We start from the raw sequence: 20517 nt of genomic DNA, 5'->3' as shown, positions 1-20517 counted from the left end.
TATTTTACTGTTATTTATTTTGAAAATATATGTTAAAATAATAGCATTTTTTCAGCACTAACAGATCTTCAGTTTTGTATTTATTGCTTAAAAAATAAGTAGCGTATTCCATCTCCCATGCTTGAATGAGTCTAACATCTTGGTCCTTTCATAGACCTACACTTACTCTATAGCGCTTAGTGAAAATTTATTTTCAGAATTCAGACAGGAAAAATTCAGGTTGTTTCCATTTTTTAAAATTTTTTTTTTATCAATCTTAACTTTTTTTAGCAATCTTAGCTTGTTGATCAGTCAGAACAAATTGAACGCACCGCGAAAGAAGTTACTTAGTAATGGAAAGAAGCATGGCGAAATCACCTCTAAACACCACAAAATTTGTTAGTTAAATCTCTTGGGAGGTTTATTTTAACTATGTAAACACTGTAACTTGGTAATTGTTTTTTTATTTTTATTTTCAAGCTTTAACTACTTAGTTTAACTGATCAGTTTTACCTTGAAGTACACAGTGTCATTTATGCTTGTTGCATTATTGCCAATTCCGAACCTGCTGTCAAAATTGATAGTAATATCAATTGTAATTTATTATTAGTCTTGTTTCTACGAAAGTATGAAATTTAACTGTACCTTAATCCAACTACATTAATTCCAAACATAGAAGTCACGGCTTTGTAGGTTTTTCGATAGTATCTGAAATTCCTATTTTAAAAGTGATTGATGGATCATAACAAGAGAAAAATATTAAATACTTGAGTACTGAGTTAAGATTAATTTGTTTCTAAAATGTTCCGTTATGCGAAGAGTCTTTTAAACTCGAAGGGTTGGTATAGGAAAACTATTAGTATTTTGCTCGATTTTTTTTTTAACCTTCCTAATTTCTTAAATAATCATCGATTCATATATTTTTTCACTTGTAATTCAATTTATTCCTGAATAGAACATAGTACTTGCACTCAGTTCGAACTATGTATATATATGTGATGCGAAAATATGTATATTTGAAGGAGGCAGTTTTAAATTGCATCAACTTGTCATTGATCTTTCTAAACTGAATTTCAACTCTCAAGGACGTTGATTTAAAGGTCTGCACTACTCATTGTGGCTCAGTTACCGTCCTTCTGAGACCGAAAGAAGAAAAAAAAAATCAAGGACAAAAAAAAGTGAACTGGTTTCTGGAAAAGATTAGATTTAGCCTAGACGGAACTGTTTAATTCACTCTTCGAATATTCAGATGTCTTGACACATTTTAAGAAAGAAAAAACTAATATCATTTGTGTTTTTTGAACTGCTTTCTATTATGAATGTGTGAACATCAGTGATTTAAATTTAGCTTCTGACGCTTTAGGACGAAACGGAACAGCTCTTACTTTCGCATAAGAATGTTTTCTATTTTTTTCTTCCTGTTTTGAAAATTTCGTCTGTTTTGATACAAGTTCTGAAGAAATGTTTTTTTTTTTTTTAGGACGATAAATTTTTGAGAAGTGATAGCATTACCCTACCTGGGTTACGTTTTTTTTCATTGTTTTGCTATGGCGAAAAGATACGTTATTGAAATGTGTATAGCTTATAGAAAAAAAGAAAAGTAAAAGAAGCAGCATCCGCCTACTTAAGATTTGATCTAACAATCTTAACTTCATTATTTTCCCTGTTTTACACATAAAATTGCCCATCTTTTTTTTTTAAAAAAAATCTTTATTTGATTAATTGTTACTATTATTTTTAAACTGCTAATAATATGGAGGTGTAAATATCAAAAATTTAAATTATGCTTATTTTTAAGTTGAGGTTGGAACGCACAGAACAGTTAACTTTCTAAGGAAATGTCTCTTTATTTTTGTTATGCAATTTTCGTCATGTTATAAAATAAATTCTTATGAAACTTATCTCCTTTTTTTATCTATTTGTATTATGCTGGCAATTTAAATATAGAGTTAATTTATTTTCGACCTGTTTATAATTTGTGGAAATTTTTATTATTTTACCGTTGAGTAAAAGTAAATTATTCTACTGTGTGTAAATGATTTAATAAAAACAAAGCATCTTGAGTATTTTTATTATCATTTGACTATAAAGATTCGATCTAATCACCAGATTTTTAATATTTTATTTCCTCTTAAATTATTGCATTTTTTAATACATAATATTTTCAAGAAATGATTATCTTACCCACACATTTTAAGGCTGCTTTTCGAAAGCTTTGTCGGTACGGTTTATTCTAAACCTTTTTCTAATATGCTATTCTAAAATTGTTTTGAGTTTCGAAAATCTTCAGCCGGGTTATTTATGCCATTTCTTAATTATGAAAATAGCGCCTCATACACTTGGAAAGTGTTTGTAATATAAATTTTTTATTATTTAAAAATTTATTGAAACGTAGGGATGATTAAACGTTTTGGGGATCTTTAAAATGTGAATTAATTGCTATGAACATGATTTTCATCTAAATAGTTAAATCTCGTCAAATTGAAGAGTTTTCTTAAAAATTTAATATATTGTTTTTTCAAAATAAGGCTATTGTAAGTTTTAAAATTCAGACAATGTAGTCCAGTATATGTAGTTTAAAATAATACCTTAATTTTTTTCACATCTGGTGATGTAGCTTTTAAAAAAAAAAAACAGCTTTACGTTTGAGGAACTAAAGTATGTTTATTGGTTCCTCATAATTATAAACTTAGACTTAATTAATATTTGCTATTATGTTTAGTTGAAAAAAAAAAAAACTACGGGATTATTTTGAATAACTTTTGTTGCCTTAGTAGCATCCCCCCCCCCCAAATTGGTTGTATTATTGTCGATTATTGCTTTGATAGTGCTGGTCGCTTATTACTTTGGATAGTGCTGGTCGATTATTATGTTGTTGAACTTATGTTGTAGCTGATCATCACTACTAAGGTCATTAATCACACTTTTTGAAGCTGTTATCAGTATAATAATAGGAGGCGGGTGGTAAAATGGAAACATGGAAGATTGTTTACTTTTGAATAGCGTTGTAATTAACCCGTTATCAATTTTTTATTTCATCAGCTTGCAAAGCATTGATACTTATTCTCTTAAAGCTTTTCATTTTTGTTTTATTGAAGCATTCTAAACAACTAAACTCGATTTATATTCTAAGTAAGGACTATTAAAAATCGCATAATAACTTATAATTGCATAAATACTTTTCGACTTTAAAGATGACTTATTTTTAGTTGGAAGCACGTACGGAGCGTAGTTTAAAAAAATGTTTTTCGCAGTGTCTTGAACAAAAGTGATCGATTTAATTAATGCTTATTAATCTTTTGCTTACGGCTGGTACAACATGTGGACCGCATGTGATGGTATAACATGGTTCATAAGCAAAGGGTTAATGTAGTTTAAATTCGGTAAATTCTTTAGTGCACTCGTAAATAAACGTTTTTTTTTTCTTTAAATCTATTTTAGATCTTGATAATTTTTTGACACCTTGCATTCTCTCAAATTTCTACAATTCTTTTACTTTTTCATATAAAATAAATAAATAAAAAATAATCAGTCTAGACTTCTTTTTAGTACCTTGGTAGTTGATTTTACATTTAATAAATTGAATATTATTGGAAAATAGAACTTTGTCCAATTAATGGGTTAATATATTTTGTCTTATGTAATTTGTTGTTTTTCATCTTATGTATCTTAATGTCTGCTCTCACGTTTTAACCAGGTGCGTGCTGCGATCTGCGAATTCTTAGAAAGATTTTATGTAATCATCTGTTGAAATCTGAACAAACAATGCAGAATGTACCAAATATTAGATATAAGCAGTTCTTATAAGTTAATCGATGATTTATTACGAAACTAATATTATCTTATGCCAGATTTTAGACATGAATATTTAAATTTTCAGTTACCCCAAACCTAGTGTGTCGGTGACAGTTTTATTTTATAGCGACTTTTTGAAATTTTTTTTGCATGGAATAAAATATATTTAAAAAAAAATCATATTAGAATAATCTGCGCCTATAAAAAGTTAATTCAACTTTAAAAATAATATAAATATCGCACAAAATTTATTTAAACATGCTGACTTTAAGGAACTTTTATAAATATTTGGGTAGGCAAAATACATTTAATGTATGAAAAATGATTGTGCTCCGGAAAAAATCTAGATTTTACGCTAGCCGCGATCCGGGAGTTTCTGGAAATCCTAGGTCCAGAAGTTTCAAGAAATTATCGATCACATTTATGTATAAAAATTCTTGTATAATTTAAAAATATCAGTACTAGAATTTATACTTGGCATCTCTTTCATTTGTAAATATTCTTTCTGGCAGAATAATAAATGTAATTAGAGATAAAAGTAAACTTAATACATAATTATTCATTTAAATTATGGTGCATATAATTTATTTAGAATTTCATGTTATGAAAATATCAATGATTTAAATTTATTACTTTTAAAACATTTCTTTTTTGAAATGCGTCATTAATTATTTTACTCAAGAAATTTTCCAAGTTTTTGGAGTTGGGCTGACAATCACCCCTGATGTATACTACGTCTCTGTTATACTACCTACGACTTCGAAATGTGTAAATTGTTTAAGTACTCTCCTTCTATATGAATCTTTACATCACAAAGTGATGGATTCTGGAGGATCATAATTTTGAATGGCGGAGACATTGGACGAATGAAAATTCTATTTTTTAGACTCTTTGCATTGATCATTAAACAATCTTCAAATAATAATAATAAGTAATAATGTGGTAAGTGGTTATTTTCAGATCTACCTGATTTAATATATATTCTACAAAATGAAAACCGTCCCCTTTATTTTTTTATAATATATATAATATAAGCTAATAAAAATATAACCGAAAATATAAGCTAAATATTTTTAGTTATATATTATCTATATATATATAGCTAAAAATTGAACAAAAAAACTTTTTTATATAGCAAATGTCGTTGTGCTCCTTTTTAATGTTTAGTAAATAAGAATAACCTTTAAATCTATCTCAAAGAAGAACTCCGTCACAGATGTTCTTGACTATTTATTTCTTTATGCATAAAAGAAAAATTCTAATGTCCGTTTTTAAAATTTCTCGTTTCACAGGCTTTCAATTTTTGTCGCTATAAATAAATCATAATAGCTCTTTATACATTCTTTGTCAGTATAACTTTTCGCCTAATCTAGGTATAAAATATGATTTTTAAAAGAAAACTAAAACAATGGAATGTGTTAAATCCTTGGCGTGGTTGTTGGCTGCTTGAAGGTCTGATTTCAAGAATTGACTTTCTTGCATTTTCTGTTTGAATGTCTACGCCCTACATACTCTCTCTCTCCTTAGAAGTTTCTTTTATTTTTTTTAAACGCATTTTTCTCAGTGTTGATAAAACAAAACAAATAAATTAAAAACTATTTTTATTGTTCTAAATATTGTTGAATCTAAATTTTGCTCGGATAAAGAACTATCAGAATTATATATATGTTTTAAGAATTTATCTTTGTTTTTAAAATTTGAATAGATTTTTATAATTGCTCATAATTAAGGAAAATAATTTTTTGAAAACGACTTTCAGATTTGATTTTGCAAATGATCAGCCTCATTTAGTATCTTATTAATCTTTATTAGCGTTTACTATTTCTAAAGGTTTTGTGAATACTTGAATGCTATTGGGGCACTGCGATGTTTGGAGCACTAACGAAAATATTGCTACGGGGTCTTTATATTTTTAATTTAAATATTTTAATTGATAGGGTCATATTTAAGTTCTGCGGGATATTAAGCCAAACAAGAACAAATGCGCCAAATAATTCTTTTTTTCACCCCGGTGGAGAGTGTTATCATTATCTACTGCCGCTCACTAAATGCGTAATTTTTTTTCTTCTTTTTTTATAATCTTTACCTTTGATTGTTTACAAATGCTTGTTCCCAATGTTCTTAGTCTTCCATTTTTGAAGTATCAGTCTTGATGAAGTCAGATAAAGTATCTAAGACCACGAACTTGTAAACAGTCAACATGTTTTTGGATTTAAGCTAAGTTTCAAAAAATATCGATCATCACTACTAANCTTTCTTGTGTTGGTAGATGTGGTGAAAGATGTATGTTACTAAATAAAATGATATGCTAATAATTTAATCTTGTGCTGGAGAATTTATTTGCCTCTATTTTCATGATTTATCATGTTCTCCTATGTGTGTATGGTGAGTACCCTTTTATTATTGTTTTGGGCATTGTATTCTTGATAATATTGGAAACATCAATTTACTCCATTTATCTTAAATACTTATATCTGGATATAGCATGACCTTGTTTCTTTATCTTTTTATCTTTAATTATTTTTAGTTTCACCCTTATTCTAAATTCGGTGATACCAAATTATCCAATTTGTTCAAACCTCACACTTTGTGACCCTTTGGACCTATTGGGTTATTGTTATCCCACATTAGCATTGTATTACCACTTTCCTTAACGATCACATCCCCATTAATTTAATTTAATCACCTATATATATATTCGGCCTTAATTTGTTTTATTATGACATTTCAATCATCTAACTATATTTAATCATGACTATATCCAATTACTAGTACTTTTCCAAATATTTCAATCTATTAACTACAATACACAAATAACTTTACTTTACCTTATACGCACCAAAATAAAAATATCATATTTAACTCTTACATGAAGCCTGATAAAGTATCTAAGACCACGAACTTGTAAACAGTCAACATGTTTTTAGAATTAAGCTAAGTTTCAAAATATATCGAACATTATTTTTTCAATTTATATTAATGTTAATTGATTCTCCTTACTATTTCAGCTTTCCTTAATTTTTTTTTGTTGAAGTTCTGAAGCACTAATTAAAACAATAAAGGCTTTTCCTTCATAATTGTATGGCTCATTCGTGTATCTCCTTTAGCCTTTAGTAAGTTCAATGTCCGTCCTTGTTCCAGTTTCCCCTCCCCCCTTTTTTCGAAGCATTATTTGCAGCATAACTGGGGATATATGCTTATGGTATTTATCAATTGACCGCTTACAATCGGTTATGCTTAACCTTTCGTTTCAATGCCTTTTTCTGATGATTTCAACTTATGTTGTTTGTTTACTTTAGTTTCATTTCATTAAGTTTTATTTATTTATCTATGATATTTAATAGTGAATTAAATCATCTGTTTTTTTTTTTTGTTTTTTTTTTTAATCAGTGATATAAATCAAATGATATTTTTTGAGAAAAAAAAATGTGACTTACAAAGCATTTAATTAGATTTTAAATTTTTTATTTATATTCAATGTTTTAAAATCTGTTGTAAATACATTGTTATAGTGATGAGTTTTAGTTTTAAAAAAATGATGTTTTAACAATCCTAATTCTGAAGGATTTTTCTAGAAAATGCAAATCAAGAGCAAAGTGAAAATTCAGTACGGTTTCCCCTCCCCCATACTTATACGTCTGTAAGAAATAGTTATTGAATATGGATTTTTTTTCCCTTCCAGAAAGCATGATTGTAATGAAATTCTTTCAATCATAAGTTTTAAAATATTGTCTCCAAAAACGCTTTTTTATTTTAATATGGCAAGCATATTTCTGAATCGTTAAGTATATGTAAAATTGAAAGCTAGTTATCCTTTAAAGGCTTTCAGCAATATCACTTAGATGTTATAGTGTATCCAACGTGTCAAAAATCGTTCAGGAGAGGCGTAAAAAGGTCATGACGCGTCCACTAGGACGCGTAATTCTCCACTGTGGGAAAAAAATTGGTCTCCAGCAGATTGTAGTAAGTAAAATTAAACAAATTTTGAAAAAAGAAAAGAAAAACCAAGAAACCGAATGTGTGGGATCAAATTTAAAATAGTCTAGTGAGTTTAGCTTAGAGTACATTCACTAAAGAATGTCAATGAGGCGAATAAAATGAGAGATTTATATTATTTTCAATGCCTTTTTTTGTTTGTTTGTTATTTTAGTAGTTTATAACAATAATGCATTTTTAATCCATTAAAAATAGTTTTGTATTACATTACAATTTTTAACGTAGTTATATAGTTTTATATGTATTTTTATTGACATTCCAACTATAATTATAAAATTAGATAATTTTAAAAAGTTTTTAAAACTAAATGAGTTTTTGAATCTTTTTAATAACTGATTCAATCAATTTTTATGTTTGTTTAGTTTGTAGTAGTAAGAAAATATAACCTCTTCACTACTGAAGTACAAGAGGAATGTTGAAAAGAATTATTTTAAAATTCCGAGTTTCTATTTTACTGTCATAATAAGATAAACAAAAAATGAATTATGTTGCCTGGGACCAATAATTTTAGGTCCATGTATGTGGACCTAAAAGTTATTAACTGATTGAAATTATTAACTAAGTTATTAACTTAGTTTATTAACTAAGTAAAATAATATAAGTATTTCAAGTGTTAAAATGCACCTTAAGTAGGAACAAACATGCATATTGTTATTGTATGGTCTATTTAAGTAAAATGTTGAATAAATTTAATAATCATTTGGGATTTTTTTTTTTTTTTTTTTGAGATGGAGTTTCACTCTTGTTTCCCAGGCTGGAGNAATACTATTCCAATGCATTACTGCATTAAATCTCAGTTTCAAAACTGTTTTAATTATGCAAACGACGCAAAATAAATAATTTTTGAAAAGAATCTAGCATAAAATAAAAATATTTATTTCTTGGGGGTAAAATTTCAAAATTATGGAAGGGGAAAAAAAAAAAAAGGTGAAAATTAGTTATTATATGCATGTGCCTTAATATGAAGTACTATTAAAACACATCAAAATATTACTCGATATTCACCATATGTATCCTAAAAAAAAAGGGGAAAAAAAACACTTCCGGAAGTCTTGAGGTCCTCTTCTGACGTCATAACATTAAAGTGACTATTTCTTTTTTTGACGCTCCGGATTTGTTTGTATATACTCGGAATACTTACTTTTTCTTAATTTGATTTTTGTGCCGTGTTTTTGTGAAAAAATTTGTTCTTCCTATTTTAAAATATCATATAAAGATGTAAAAAAAAAAAAAAAAAANAAAAATGTGTCCTTCATATTTTAAAATATCATCTAAAGATGTAAAAAAAAAAAAAAAAAGTACTTTGGGAAATTATCCTAAATTGATAAGCAATTACATGATAGTTAAGATGCAATTTGGTTTACACCAGCAGAAATTCTTCTACCTGAATCTTATACCGAATGTTGAAACAACCTCTACAAATACTACCCCCCACTGTAGAGAACATGAAACGCGGTCGAGAATAAGGTGAATAAAATTGAACGCTTATAATACTATGATATTTCACTTATATGCTGTCATAAATTTCTCTATTCGTACCAAGGTACACTTACGTGAACCTGCATGTTCTTGACTGAATTATTTTAAAATATTAAGTAAATACAAATTTTTAAGCTTTATACAGATCGGAAAACTAAGTCAAAAAACAAAAAAAAAAAAAACTAAATTTTATAGTAATCAAAATTATATACATTTTTCAGCTTGCGGATTTAGCGTAATTTTTCGAAAATCACATCTGTCTGTCTGTTAATGTGGATCTCGACCAGAATAACTTATTACAAAAGCCTCAGAAAGATAAAATATCCATAAATGTTTCAGTAAAGGTAAAACTATACATTTTCTTAAAGTGTTTATTAGAAGCTGAGGTCCACATATGTGGTACACATATACAAAGGATCAACTCAAATATGCATAATCAGTTAGTGCTGGCTTATATAATTAGCTACGGAACTGAAACAGAAGCCTACTTAGTGCTTAATTTCAAACGATTTCCGGTGTAATAAATTTATTCATCCTTAATCCATTAAATCCTGTGCAAAACGTTATTTTTTCAGTAGCTTGCAGTCAAAATCTAAAATTTTCTAGGTCTATTATCTACCCATTATGTTGGTAAAGAATTTTCGTGTTTCTCTTGTGTTCAACATCTCCTTTTTCCATTATTTCCTCAAAAGAGGTTTGTGGAACTAACCAAAGACGTTGATGTAAGAGCCGTTGGCTATATTTCCGAATGCTTTTTTAAGAATTGAAGTGTAATTGCTCTCACTTTGTCTCTTCGCATTTCTGTTGTGGGAAAAAGTAATTTTTCGTCGTTTTTCGGCGATTTCTGGGGCAATAACCGAATTTGAACTGATGGTTAAGTCAAGTGAATGAGGGAAAAGGGGGGAAACTTTCTTCTCGCTTTAGGAAATCTTGTTACCTGACCGTCCTCCCTTTAATCTGTGCTCTTTTTCTATGTCTCTTGACTTCGGTTCTATTTTTATAAACGTAAATGTCGTTTATTAAAAAATGTTAATAACTTTCCTCCTATCTGTATTTCCTTTACTTGTCACGTTGCGAACTTCTTTTTTATCGTCTGCATTTTTGAATTGTATCGTTTTGTTTATAATTTTTAGTGATAATCGTTATCGTTTTGTTTTGTTCCATAGTTATTCCTAGAGTATTGTTTTTTTTTTTTTTTTTTTTTTTTTTTTTTTTTTTTTAAATATTGCTTTAAGCCATGGAATATTAATTCCATGATGTTTTATGTTTTGGTATTTAGCTAATGGCAAAATTGCAGTTAGTATTAAAAATAAATATACGTGAAATAAATAACACACTGTTGCAATAAACATTGACGGAAAAAAATGTTTTTTTTTTTCTTTTTACCTTCCAGGTTTATAAAATTATGTTAGACTTAGTCACCACGGAAATATTTAGCTGAGCTATATTAATTTAGAAATCTTTAATTTGTGAATTTATAAAACATGATTTTTTTTTTTTATTTTATAAATGCGAATTTAAAAAAAAAAAAATACAAAATAATATCTTAGCATCAGACTCTATTTTATATGTCAATAGCTTATTCTAGTCATTGTTTCAATCCTAATATTTTGTCTGATAGATAATTTTTTTTACTTGTTTTTTAATGAAAAATTTCAATTATGTAGATGTGATATGTATATTTTTTACTTTCTTGTAAGAGAGACAAGGATCATAATTTAAAATCTAATTATCAAGTTTTTAAATTAACAAATTGTGTTGAAGTAAATGGATATTTAGGCATACTGTTGATGAAATGATCAATAGCCCTACAATTGGAGACACTTGTTGGTTGCACACACACCTTTCTTGGTTGATATAATACAGTAGTAAAATGTTATTAAAATGAAGCTCTTTAGATATTAAACATACGGAGAAAAAAAAAAGATAAAAAATTAGTAATGTTTTGCTCAGAAGTAATGTGTAAATTAAGGGTTTTGGGCTAATATAATTTTTAGCCAATTTTTATGTAGGGCATTAGTTGTTTCCATGAATCAAATTGTTATCTAGCATAAATTTTTATTCGACTGATTTTGCTCAAATTTTGTATTTTGCAATGAAAAATTACATTCTTTCAACTGATGCGCAAAAATTGTATATCTTACAATTAAAAAAATTTTAAATTATTATTAACAAAAATAATAAAAAATAATAAATATTTACTGAAATTTATTTTTTGCCTGGAATTATCTTTGGATAAACAAATTTATAATTAAGTGCAAAAATGTTTTAATGCGCGTAAAAAATTCTCGAGATATGAGGAAATACTCAAAAAATAAAATTAACATTAAGTGGTCCAAACTTTGGAACGCTCTCCTGACCAAACTATGGGGACCAATATATTTTTGGGGTCAAAAATCCGAATTCGTTGAAAAAATTGCATGTTTATTCAGAAAGTACGTTTTTGTGTCGAATTTCCTAACTTAAAATATCGTCTACACATCATATTTGAGATCCCTCCTCTGGAGCCAGTAAGATTGAGTCCTAGAACGTGAAAATCCAAATATTAGGTCAAAAGTTATTCAGGGTGCACCGTTTATTTATCTATTTCCGCACAGTACATGTTGGTTTCTTTATATTTTACCAGTTTTCATACAAAAGCTGCAATTATTCTATTTTTAAATTTTATTTTTTGTTATTTTTAGATCTTGAGCTTACCACATAATGGCACCACCCTAACATATGGTTTCAGCCTTGCAAATATTGAAGCAGATGGACCTCAAGGTAGCTTCGAATGTCTTCGACAAAGCGGGCAGAGGTAAATTTGGTTTAAGAATATAATAGTTATGTCTATTGCAGGGTTGGCAAGATTTTGCCACAGGTGGAAAAAACCATGGTAAATACCGGTAAAAACCGTCCTGGCAAAAACAGGTTTTTGCCAAGCAAATTGGCAAAAAGTGGCAAAAACCTATATTTTCCAAGATGAGAGGACAAAAACACATTTTTGATACAAAATTATTCCTAAAATTGAAATATATACTATAAATATAAATAATTACAAAAAAATTAACAAAATTATTATTCCATAATTAAATGATAATGTAATAATATATCATTTTGGTAGTTTAAAACATTATTGATTGGAAAATTTGTGATTATTCTTTTTTTTCCAGTGAAATGAACTTATTTTAAATTAATATAACTATAATTTAAAGCATAAAATATCTATCAATATGTGTAGTTAATTATTGTACAAATAATAATTTTTTATAATAAATAATAATATTATACAAATAATAATATTTATTTATTTGTAAAAAAACATTTATTTTAGGATTCTAAAATGAAAAGAGATCACAAACTTTCAATCTTTTAAAAATTATTACCATTATATTAATTATTAATATGTTAAAAATAATTTTTTCATGTAATGTATCAAAATTATTATTCCTTATGATTGATTTAAATTTGTTTCAAGTATTTTGTAATAATATTTAATCAGCAATTTAGATAATTTGGTTTTTGCCGGTTTTTACCAGTTTTTGCCGGTTTTTACCAGGTTTTTGCCACTGTCCTGGCAAAAACCCCTTTTTGCCGGCAAAAACTCCAACCCTGGTCTATTGCTATGTAGCTCTATGTCCGTGTACAATAAAGAATGAAATTAGTGGTGATGAACAAGATTCATAACATATTTATTGTTAAATTTTAAAAGATCAATAGGGAAAGTTAACTAATAAATTTTATACGCACTCTATATAAAGCAAACATACTGTAAGAGATTAAGAACGAAGTGGGATTTCACAATTTAATTTTCTTTGTCAATTCAGAAATTGTTTTTTGACTGTCCTAAAAAAATGCAACTCCCTTAAAAGTTAAAAAAAATCAATCATCTTAGGTTAAGAGTAAGAATCCAATAAAAGGTTTAAATATTTCCACCAATCAAAAGTGTTAACGATGAAATCTATGACCCATCTATGCTTATTAACGCTAGATTGCCCAAGGAAGTCATTTTAACTGCTTTTTAATTTCAATTAGAAAAACACATTTATGTATATAATGACACAATGTCTTAGAATTTTGTGCAATGTATAATTTTTTTTTATTGTTAATATTTACTAATAACTTGTTATGTAACTGTAAATAATATAAAAAATAATTTTAAGCAAATTTCTTTACTCATTAGTTATTTTTTCACAATCCAGTCATTTTGACTGCTTTTGGGCAATATAGGTGTATATACTAAGTTTCAGTCTCTCTAGTGTTAAAGACAGTGTTTAAAAGTTATTTGAAAACCCTTAATTGGGACTATTCTTACAATCGAAAAAACGGACTGGAAATAAGAGAGGTAGACATGTAGTTCCTGTAGTAATAAGACATGTAGTTCCTTTCAGATGTTTACCAAAGACAAGGTAGGAATGTGAATCCATTGAATTTTAAAGGCCTTTATCTTAAGTATAAAGAAACAATGAATAAACAGTTAAATTAAAATAATGATCAGATTTTAATTTAACTAAATTAATCTGAATTGAGATTAAATTCAGTAAAATATGTGATATCTTAACATTATTTTGTTTAAAAACTTATCTTCTGATTATCTTGCTGGGAAAATTTGTTGAAAAATTATCATTTTACAAATGTTTATGCCCACGCTGTTTCTCAATTAGGTAAATATCACAGAAAAATACCAAAAAGCATTTTTAGATGAAGTTAAAGGTTAGCTTACATAGTTATTTTATTTTTTTATTCGTGTTTAATATATTAAAGGGATAATCCAGTTATACCTCAAAAGCATTTCATCATGTCCGAGGAATTTTATAAATCCAGCTATTATTTTCATAGCAAAACTGCGATATAGAAATAAGTAACGTACCTCAGCACTTAAAAAAAAATTTACTGATTTCTAAAACCAATCAAAGGCCATAGACTACAACAGAACTGATCTATATAATTTGTATGTATTAGTTTTCATTGCGCAGTATGAGTTCGATAAAAAATATTGTTTCAGATTAGCACAAATTTTATTTGATTAAGTGGCAAGCGATTTAAATATTTTAGTTTTTGATAGGAATGTAATGGATATTCGGCCACTATTCAGTATTCGGCTCTTTTACCGAATATTCTTCAAAGTATTATTTAGAAAATTATTCTTGGGATATTTTAATAGATTTATTAAGGAATATTCTAAAATCTTAATTATTAATGTATGTTATTAGAAATAGTTTTTTCACATAATTAAGTTCTATTTCAAGCTTGTTAATTTATGTTCTGAAAGATACATGAAAAAGCGAAATTTTCAGAATTGAATCTAGATTACTTTATATTAAAGCATTAGTTTTTTGATGCTGATTATTAAAATTTTTTTTTTTTTTTCCTCGGGCAAGTTGATACATCGTTTTTTCAGCACTTTATATTTTAAAAATTTAGGAACTTTTTTTTTCTTTTTTGTTTTTCTGATTTAACTAAAGCGAAGTATGTTAACAACGTTTCGAATAGACTTGATTCTTTTATTGTTACTTTTTTGTATAGTTAAAACAGATAACTAGTAACATAGAATACTGTGATTCTCAAAGTTAAAGTTATTGTTCAGAACTAAGGAAAAAAAATTTTTGTTTCTCTTTTGATTTTTTTCTATCCTTCAAAACTAAGAACGATTTTTATCTAGTATTTTCTCTTTCAAAAATCTTAGGTTTTTATAGACGTTTTTATTATGACACCTAATAAAGAGTCTCAATTAGATTTCAATCTTCACTTTTTTCTTGAAAATATGATAATTGGAAAACCTGCTATGTTTAGCTTTAAAATTTTCTTTCTGAAATTAGTTTGTATAATTTATTTTTTTGTTTTTGTATAAAATCTTTATAAAAATGCAGTGCTGGCATAAAAGCAAACGTTTCTGGTTGACATTATTTGTTTTATGAAGGAAAAAAAAAATTCCCGAAAAATATTTTTAGCATTGAAGTTTTGTTTTAAGATGTAAGATTTTTTTTCTACTTTAATACTTATTTAACTGTTTGTCAGTTTTTTTTTATCTTAAATATTTCTAAGCATTGTAATATCTACTTATCTTTATTATCCTAAACATTTCTATTAAAGTTTTTTTTCTTCTTTATTCCATACCAATAGTACAGCAAAGTTTTGATTATTTTTCAATATTGTCTAAAAAGTATTTCTATATAAAAAATATTTATAATTTGAAAAAAAAAGTGTTACTATTCAGTTGAATTTTTGTTTATTCGGCCAAATCACTATTCGGTTCATCCCTAGTTTTAAAGACTTGTTTAAACTCAAAAAGTTAATGAATTTAGAGCATTCGCCTTCCAATGAGGTGATCCGGGTTGGAATCCCAGCACTGGCTGGTTGATACAAATTCTGCACCCGGCTCACGCCGACCACAGTGCTGACGTAAAATATCCTCACTGGTAGACGGATCATGGCTTAGAGTCCCCTTGCTGTCAGGCTATCTCTTGGAGGTTTTCATAGTTTTCTTCTCCATGTAAATACATGTTAGTTCCATTGAAAAGTCCTCCTCGAGGACAAATTTCACCCAATACTTGATCCAGGGGTTATCTTGTCTTCTGGATTGGGTTCAGAATTACGAGGTTACAGAGTTGAACATTAGTAGTCGTAAACCCAAAATTGAGTCTGCTGTTCAAGTTATAAAAAGTGAATGAATTTGCATTGGAAATATTGAATGGATAATCCATTCATACTATAAAAGCATTTTAAAACTCCCCGATTCAGATTGTACATTACCGAATAATCAATGACTTACCAGCCAAGTAACTTTTCTTCCCACACCCATTCCATTCCATCAAACCCAGAAAATTATACAGTCAGATATTTCTTCATAATAAGGCAGGATAGATAGGGCAACTGCTTTGGAGACCATTCACAGCTATTATTCTTCTGTTCACTGGTTACATATATAAATTTTTGTTTTTGTTATGGAAAAAAGTACTGATGTCTAAGGTATACACTTTATTGTGTTTCATAAGTTGGCTAAATAATTATGAGTTTTCTTGTATTATTGGGAATTATTGGGAAAAAGGTACTAAGGAAAAGTCTCTGTTTGATAACTGAAAAGTATTGCTTGAGGTTAGCACAATTTTAATTTGCTTACTAAATTGGAGAGGGTTAAGGAATATTTTTACAATTGAACGTTTTTAAGACCTGTTTAATCACAGTATGAAAATGAATTTTCTTATGAAAAATACAACTTTAATTTCTTTTTTTTCCCCCATAGATCATTAGATTCTTTAGGATGTATGCACCTTAAAATGCACATTCATGCTAATGAAGACAGCTATGAAAATACAAGAGTTAAAATGGCTGCTGTTGAGAAAGAGAAAAACAAATCATGGTCTGTTTTTTTGTCTGTTTATTTATTTTGAAATAAATATCTTTAATAAGCTTCTTGGTGATACTTTATATAAAAAAAAATTAAGTTTATCTATATTAGTGCACTTAATCTACTCATAATTTCTGCAACATTGTTGCATAGTTTTTTTTTTTTTTTTGTATTATTACTGAATTTAAATGAATAATCTTGTAGTTTGTATATTTTTATTATAAAATTATACTAAAAATAAATTCGGTGAAATTTAAAAATAAGGCGCCTTTTTTTTGCTAATGAGTTAACTAATAAAATTTCAACTCATTAGTATTTATCATTTAAAAATATATTTTTTTGTAATTTACTTTAAAAACATTTTTATTGTTCAAAAAAAATTAAAGTGAATAAATGTATTTGTACATGTTGTGTACAAAATATTTTATGCACTATGTTGCATTCTATTTGTTGATATTGCATTAGATGTTACTTGCAATATTAAATCTGTTTAAATTTCTTTTTGTTTTCCTTAATTAAGATCCAGAAGGAATTACTGACCATAGCTAATAGCTTTTTAATGATAGCTCAAAAGTGACGTTAACAATAAAAGTATAACACAAAATCGCTATTTACATGTACGTAGTTTTATTACATAAATATTAAATGCCAGAGATACCCTTTTTTTAAAAAATGGCTATTGTGCCTTTATGTTAATGTATTGTTAAATTTGACTTATCTTGATTTTGAATTTCATTTTTATTTCAATTTAAATTAAGATACACTGTATTTATAATCTGAAAATTGCTGTTAATATATTTTTTAAAATAATAAAAAATATTTATTTTACAAATTGTATGAAAATAGTTAATATGTGTTTTACATTTTATAGCACAAAAGTTATAAAACCTGCTGGTGCTCACCTTGGTAAGTATTTGTAAAATTCCTTTTTTTATATATATATATACTAGGAGGCTTCGCCCCCTGCTCGCTGGCGCTCGCCTACCCCCGGAACTGCTTTCGCAGTTCATTTCGGATTGCTTCGCAATCCGATGCTCGCTTTGCTCGCTCATTGGATACGTTCTTAACGTCTAGCTTTTGTATACTTTTTTGAACACTGAAGTTCCGAAAACTTTTCACTGTAGAAAATTCTAAACCTGTGCATTTCAATATTAATTTGAAATTGCAAACAGTTCACATATTTTTCTTAATCACACTATTCTAAATTTCAGTTGTTGAGAAAAGTAACTGTTGTAAGTTTTGTTTTAAAGTCTTTCCCACCAGAGGGCTAAAACCATGTGTTGTAAAACAATATGAAATAGTACTGAACGCCGGATGTAAAGCATCGGCTTCGATGAAGATAATTTTGCGAGAATTGGTTTGATAATTCGGAGAGAATTCATCCTATTAGACATATGATGCTCACTACGTACTCTTGTGTGCCGAAGCCTATCAATTAAAACGTATTAGCGTTTTATATAATATAGATTAGCCATATGATGCTCACTACGTGCTCTTGCGCGCCGAATCCTATAAATTAAAAATGAAAACTGTTGCCAATGCGGGAAAATAAATATCATCAGTTTTATTGATACATACGCATTAGCGTTTTATATAATGTAGATATATATATTCAAATTCATCTTATTTAATTTTATTCAAATTTTGCTATCTTCAAATATTCTGTTGTATACTGTATTTAAGTATTTTACTAAAAGCTCCTTTATAAATATTGTCTAGAAAATACAAGCTAATACTAAAAATGTCATTAGCTAAGTTAGAATTCTTCAAAATATGAAATAATTCAGAGTAATTTAGTTCAATATATAGCTCAAAGTTTACCTTTATTTATTTATTTATTATTATTTTTTTTTTTAGTTGGTAAAATGTGTCTATGTTTTACAAACATAAATAGCTTATAATTGCAATACTTTATTTCTCTTTAATCTAACTTTCAAATTAAAATTGCGTTTATTATTTTCTTAATTAATGCCAGTGCATTGAGTTAACTAGAGTTTTAATCAACAAAAAACTTTTTCAGTAATCTGTTTTTTTTTTTTTTAAATTAGAAACTTTAATAAATGAGTTTGTTTTGTATGATTTTTAAAGTAGCAATACAAATTATATAGATTAACATAATTCTACAGATATAAGAAATTTATGGAGATATGTAGAATTACTACTTTAAAAATTTGTTTGTTCAATTTCATATTTAGTGTTTACATATTACAGATTTATTAATTTGGTGCAAGGTATAAAATATTTGTTAGATTTTTCTTGTCTTAGGGCGGCTGTTGACTTCTACACTAAGTGATTTTTTTTATTTATTTATTTTATAATTTTTTTTTTAAATATTATGAATAGAAATGTCTGACTAAAACATCAAGTCTCTTCTTTTGAATAAGACTCATAGCTGCTTTTCATTTTTCATATGAGTTCAAATGTTTTTTCTTTTTGCAATATGTAATAAAGTTACGCTCTTTGATGCAAATTATCTTTTGTTGGTCCTCATAATGAATTGCATTGTCTTAGTTAATTTTGTTATTATTATTGTTGAAAAATCATCTGAATATTTGCTACCACTTTATCTATTTATAATGATTTTTTATGAATTAAGTATTTAGTATTATTATGGAAATGTTATAAATTATGCTTTAAACTTGAATAACTTTTTTAGGGCGTAAAGTGAAAGTAAAGAGACCAGGTCTGATTGTCAACCCTGTTAAACCACACCATAGTCCACCTAGTTCAACAATGCTCAATAAAAATCCTATTAAACTTACAAATGGCATGTCAAATGGCAGCTCAAATAACAGCAACAATAGTCCTAGTATTCCTCCAAAAAAATTACCAGAAATGAACCGGTTTCAGAAAGCTCCACAACCTAAAAAAACTTTTACTTCTAGTCCTGAACTCTTACGTCAACCCATAAGGTTAGTTTTAATAATTTTTTTAATAATATTTGTAAAATTGTTGTTTGTAAAACAATCCTTTAAAATTATATACATTTTATTTTGTTACAGAGATAGAATAATTCATATACTAGCAATTCGACCTTACAAGCGACCAGAACTAATAGTGAGACTTATGAGTGGTTAGTATAAAATAAATTTTTTTTTGTTAATGTGGCTTGTATGATAAAATGGTTTATAGCTTTTAATATAGTAGAATATTATTTTACAATTATCTTAAAATTTTTAAATTATACAATTTAGTTTACCAAAACTATAAGCTATGCCTGTGATTTAGTATACAATTTTTCAAATTATCAATAGTCTGCACAAATTATAACTATATTAGAGAAGCTTATTCAATATTTGGTGCATGAAATAACAGAAACTGGTGTCTAATTTTTTATTAATTTAATCTGTTTTAATTATTTTTATCTATAAAAATACCAAAAGTCTGATTCTAAAACTCTCTAGGTACCCTTATTGTTATAATCTGAGGGATATTGTAATTGATAGAAATTTTGAATTCTCTATGTATGTGACAAGTGCTTATATCACATTTAATGCTTTAATTATATATTTAATACTTTTATTACCTATAGAAATTATTGATACAGCTTTCTGTGGTTCCGCTATATTGAATCCTTTTCAAATAATAATAATTTCGGACTGTTCATATAATTAACTGTGTCTTTATTGTCACTGGAAAAATCAACTTTTTTTAAAAGAAAAGTATCCTTTTTTTGTGTGTGTTTCCAACTGTCTGCTGCTTAATCATTTGAAATTTTTTAAAAGTAAAGTAAAAGTGTAAAACAAGGGCAGATTTTTTTCGCAATTAAGTATTTTCAACGATTTCAGTAAGAATAATTAGTTTTAACAAATCAAAGTGATTTGTGTGGTAATGCTGTGATATCATCTGGACCTCCTACTATCAATGTTAAGAGATTTTTTTTTAAACGTTCATGAAATATCAATTTTAAATTTGATGCAATTTATTTGCTTCAATAATAT

The 20517-nt window shown here is 27.3% G+C and overlaps 1 protein-coding gene across 1 annotated transcript in view; it reads left to right on the top strand.

Moving 5' to 3' along the window:
* LOC107436343 (Suppressor of Triplolethal) overlaps positions 1–20517 on the top strand; it is a 98018-nt gene that overhangs the window by 58209 nt on the left and 19292 nt on the right. The window contains exons 3-7 of the mRNA XM_016048019.3: positions 11934–12046; positions 16472–16588; positions 17448–17482; positions 19233–19488; positions 19579–19649. Coding sequence (XP_015903505.1) covers positions 11934–12046; positions 16472–16588; positions 17448–17482; positions 19233–19488; positions 19579–19649 — 592 coding nt within the window. The remainder of the gene's footprint in view (positions 1–11933; positions 12047–16471; positions 16589–17447; positions 17483–19232; positions 19489–19578; positions 19650–20517) is intronic.

Source organism: Parasteatoda tepidariorum, chromosome 6, assembly GCF_043381705.1.
Source record: "Parasteatoda tepidariorum isolate YZ-2023 chromosome 6, CAS_Ptep_4.0, whole genome shotgun sequence".
Taxonomy (NCBI): Eukaryota; Metazoa; Arthropoda; class Arachnida; order Araneae; family Theridiidae; genus Parasteatoda; species Parasteatoda tepidariorum.
The sequence above is the reverse complement of the archived record's forward strand: the minus strand, read 5'-3'. Positions and strand labels throughout refer to the sequence as shown.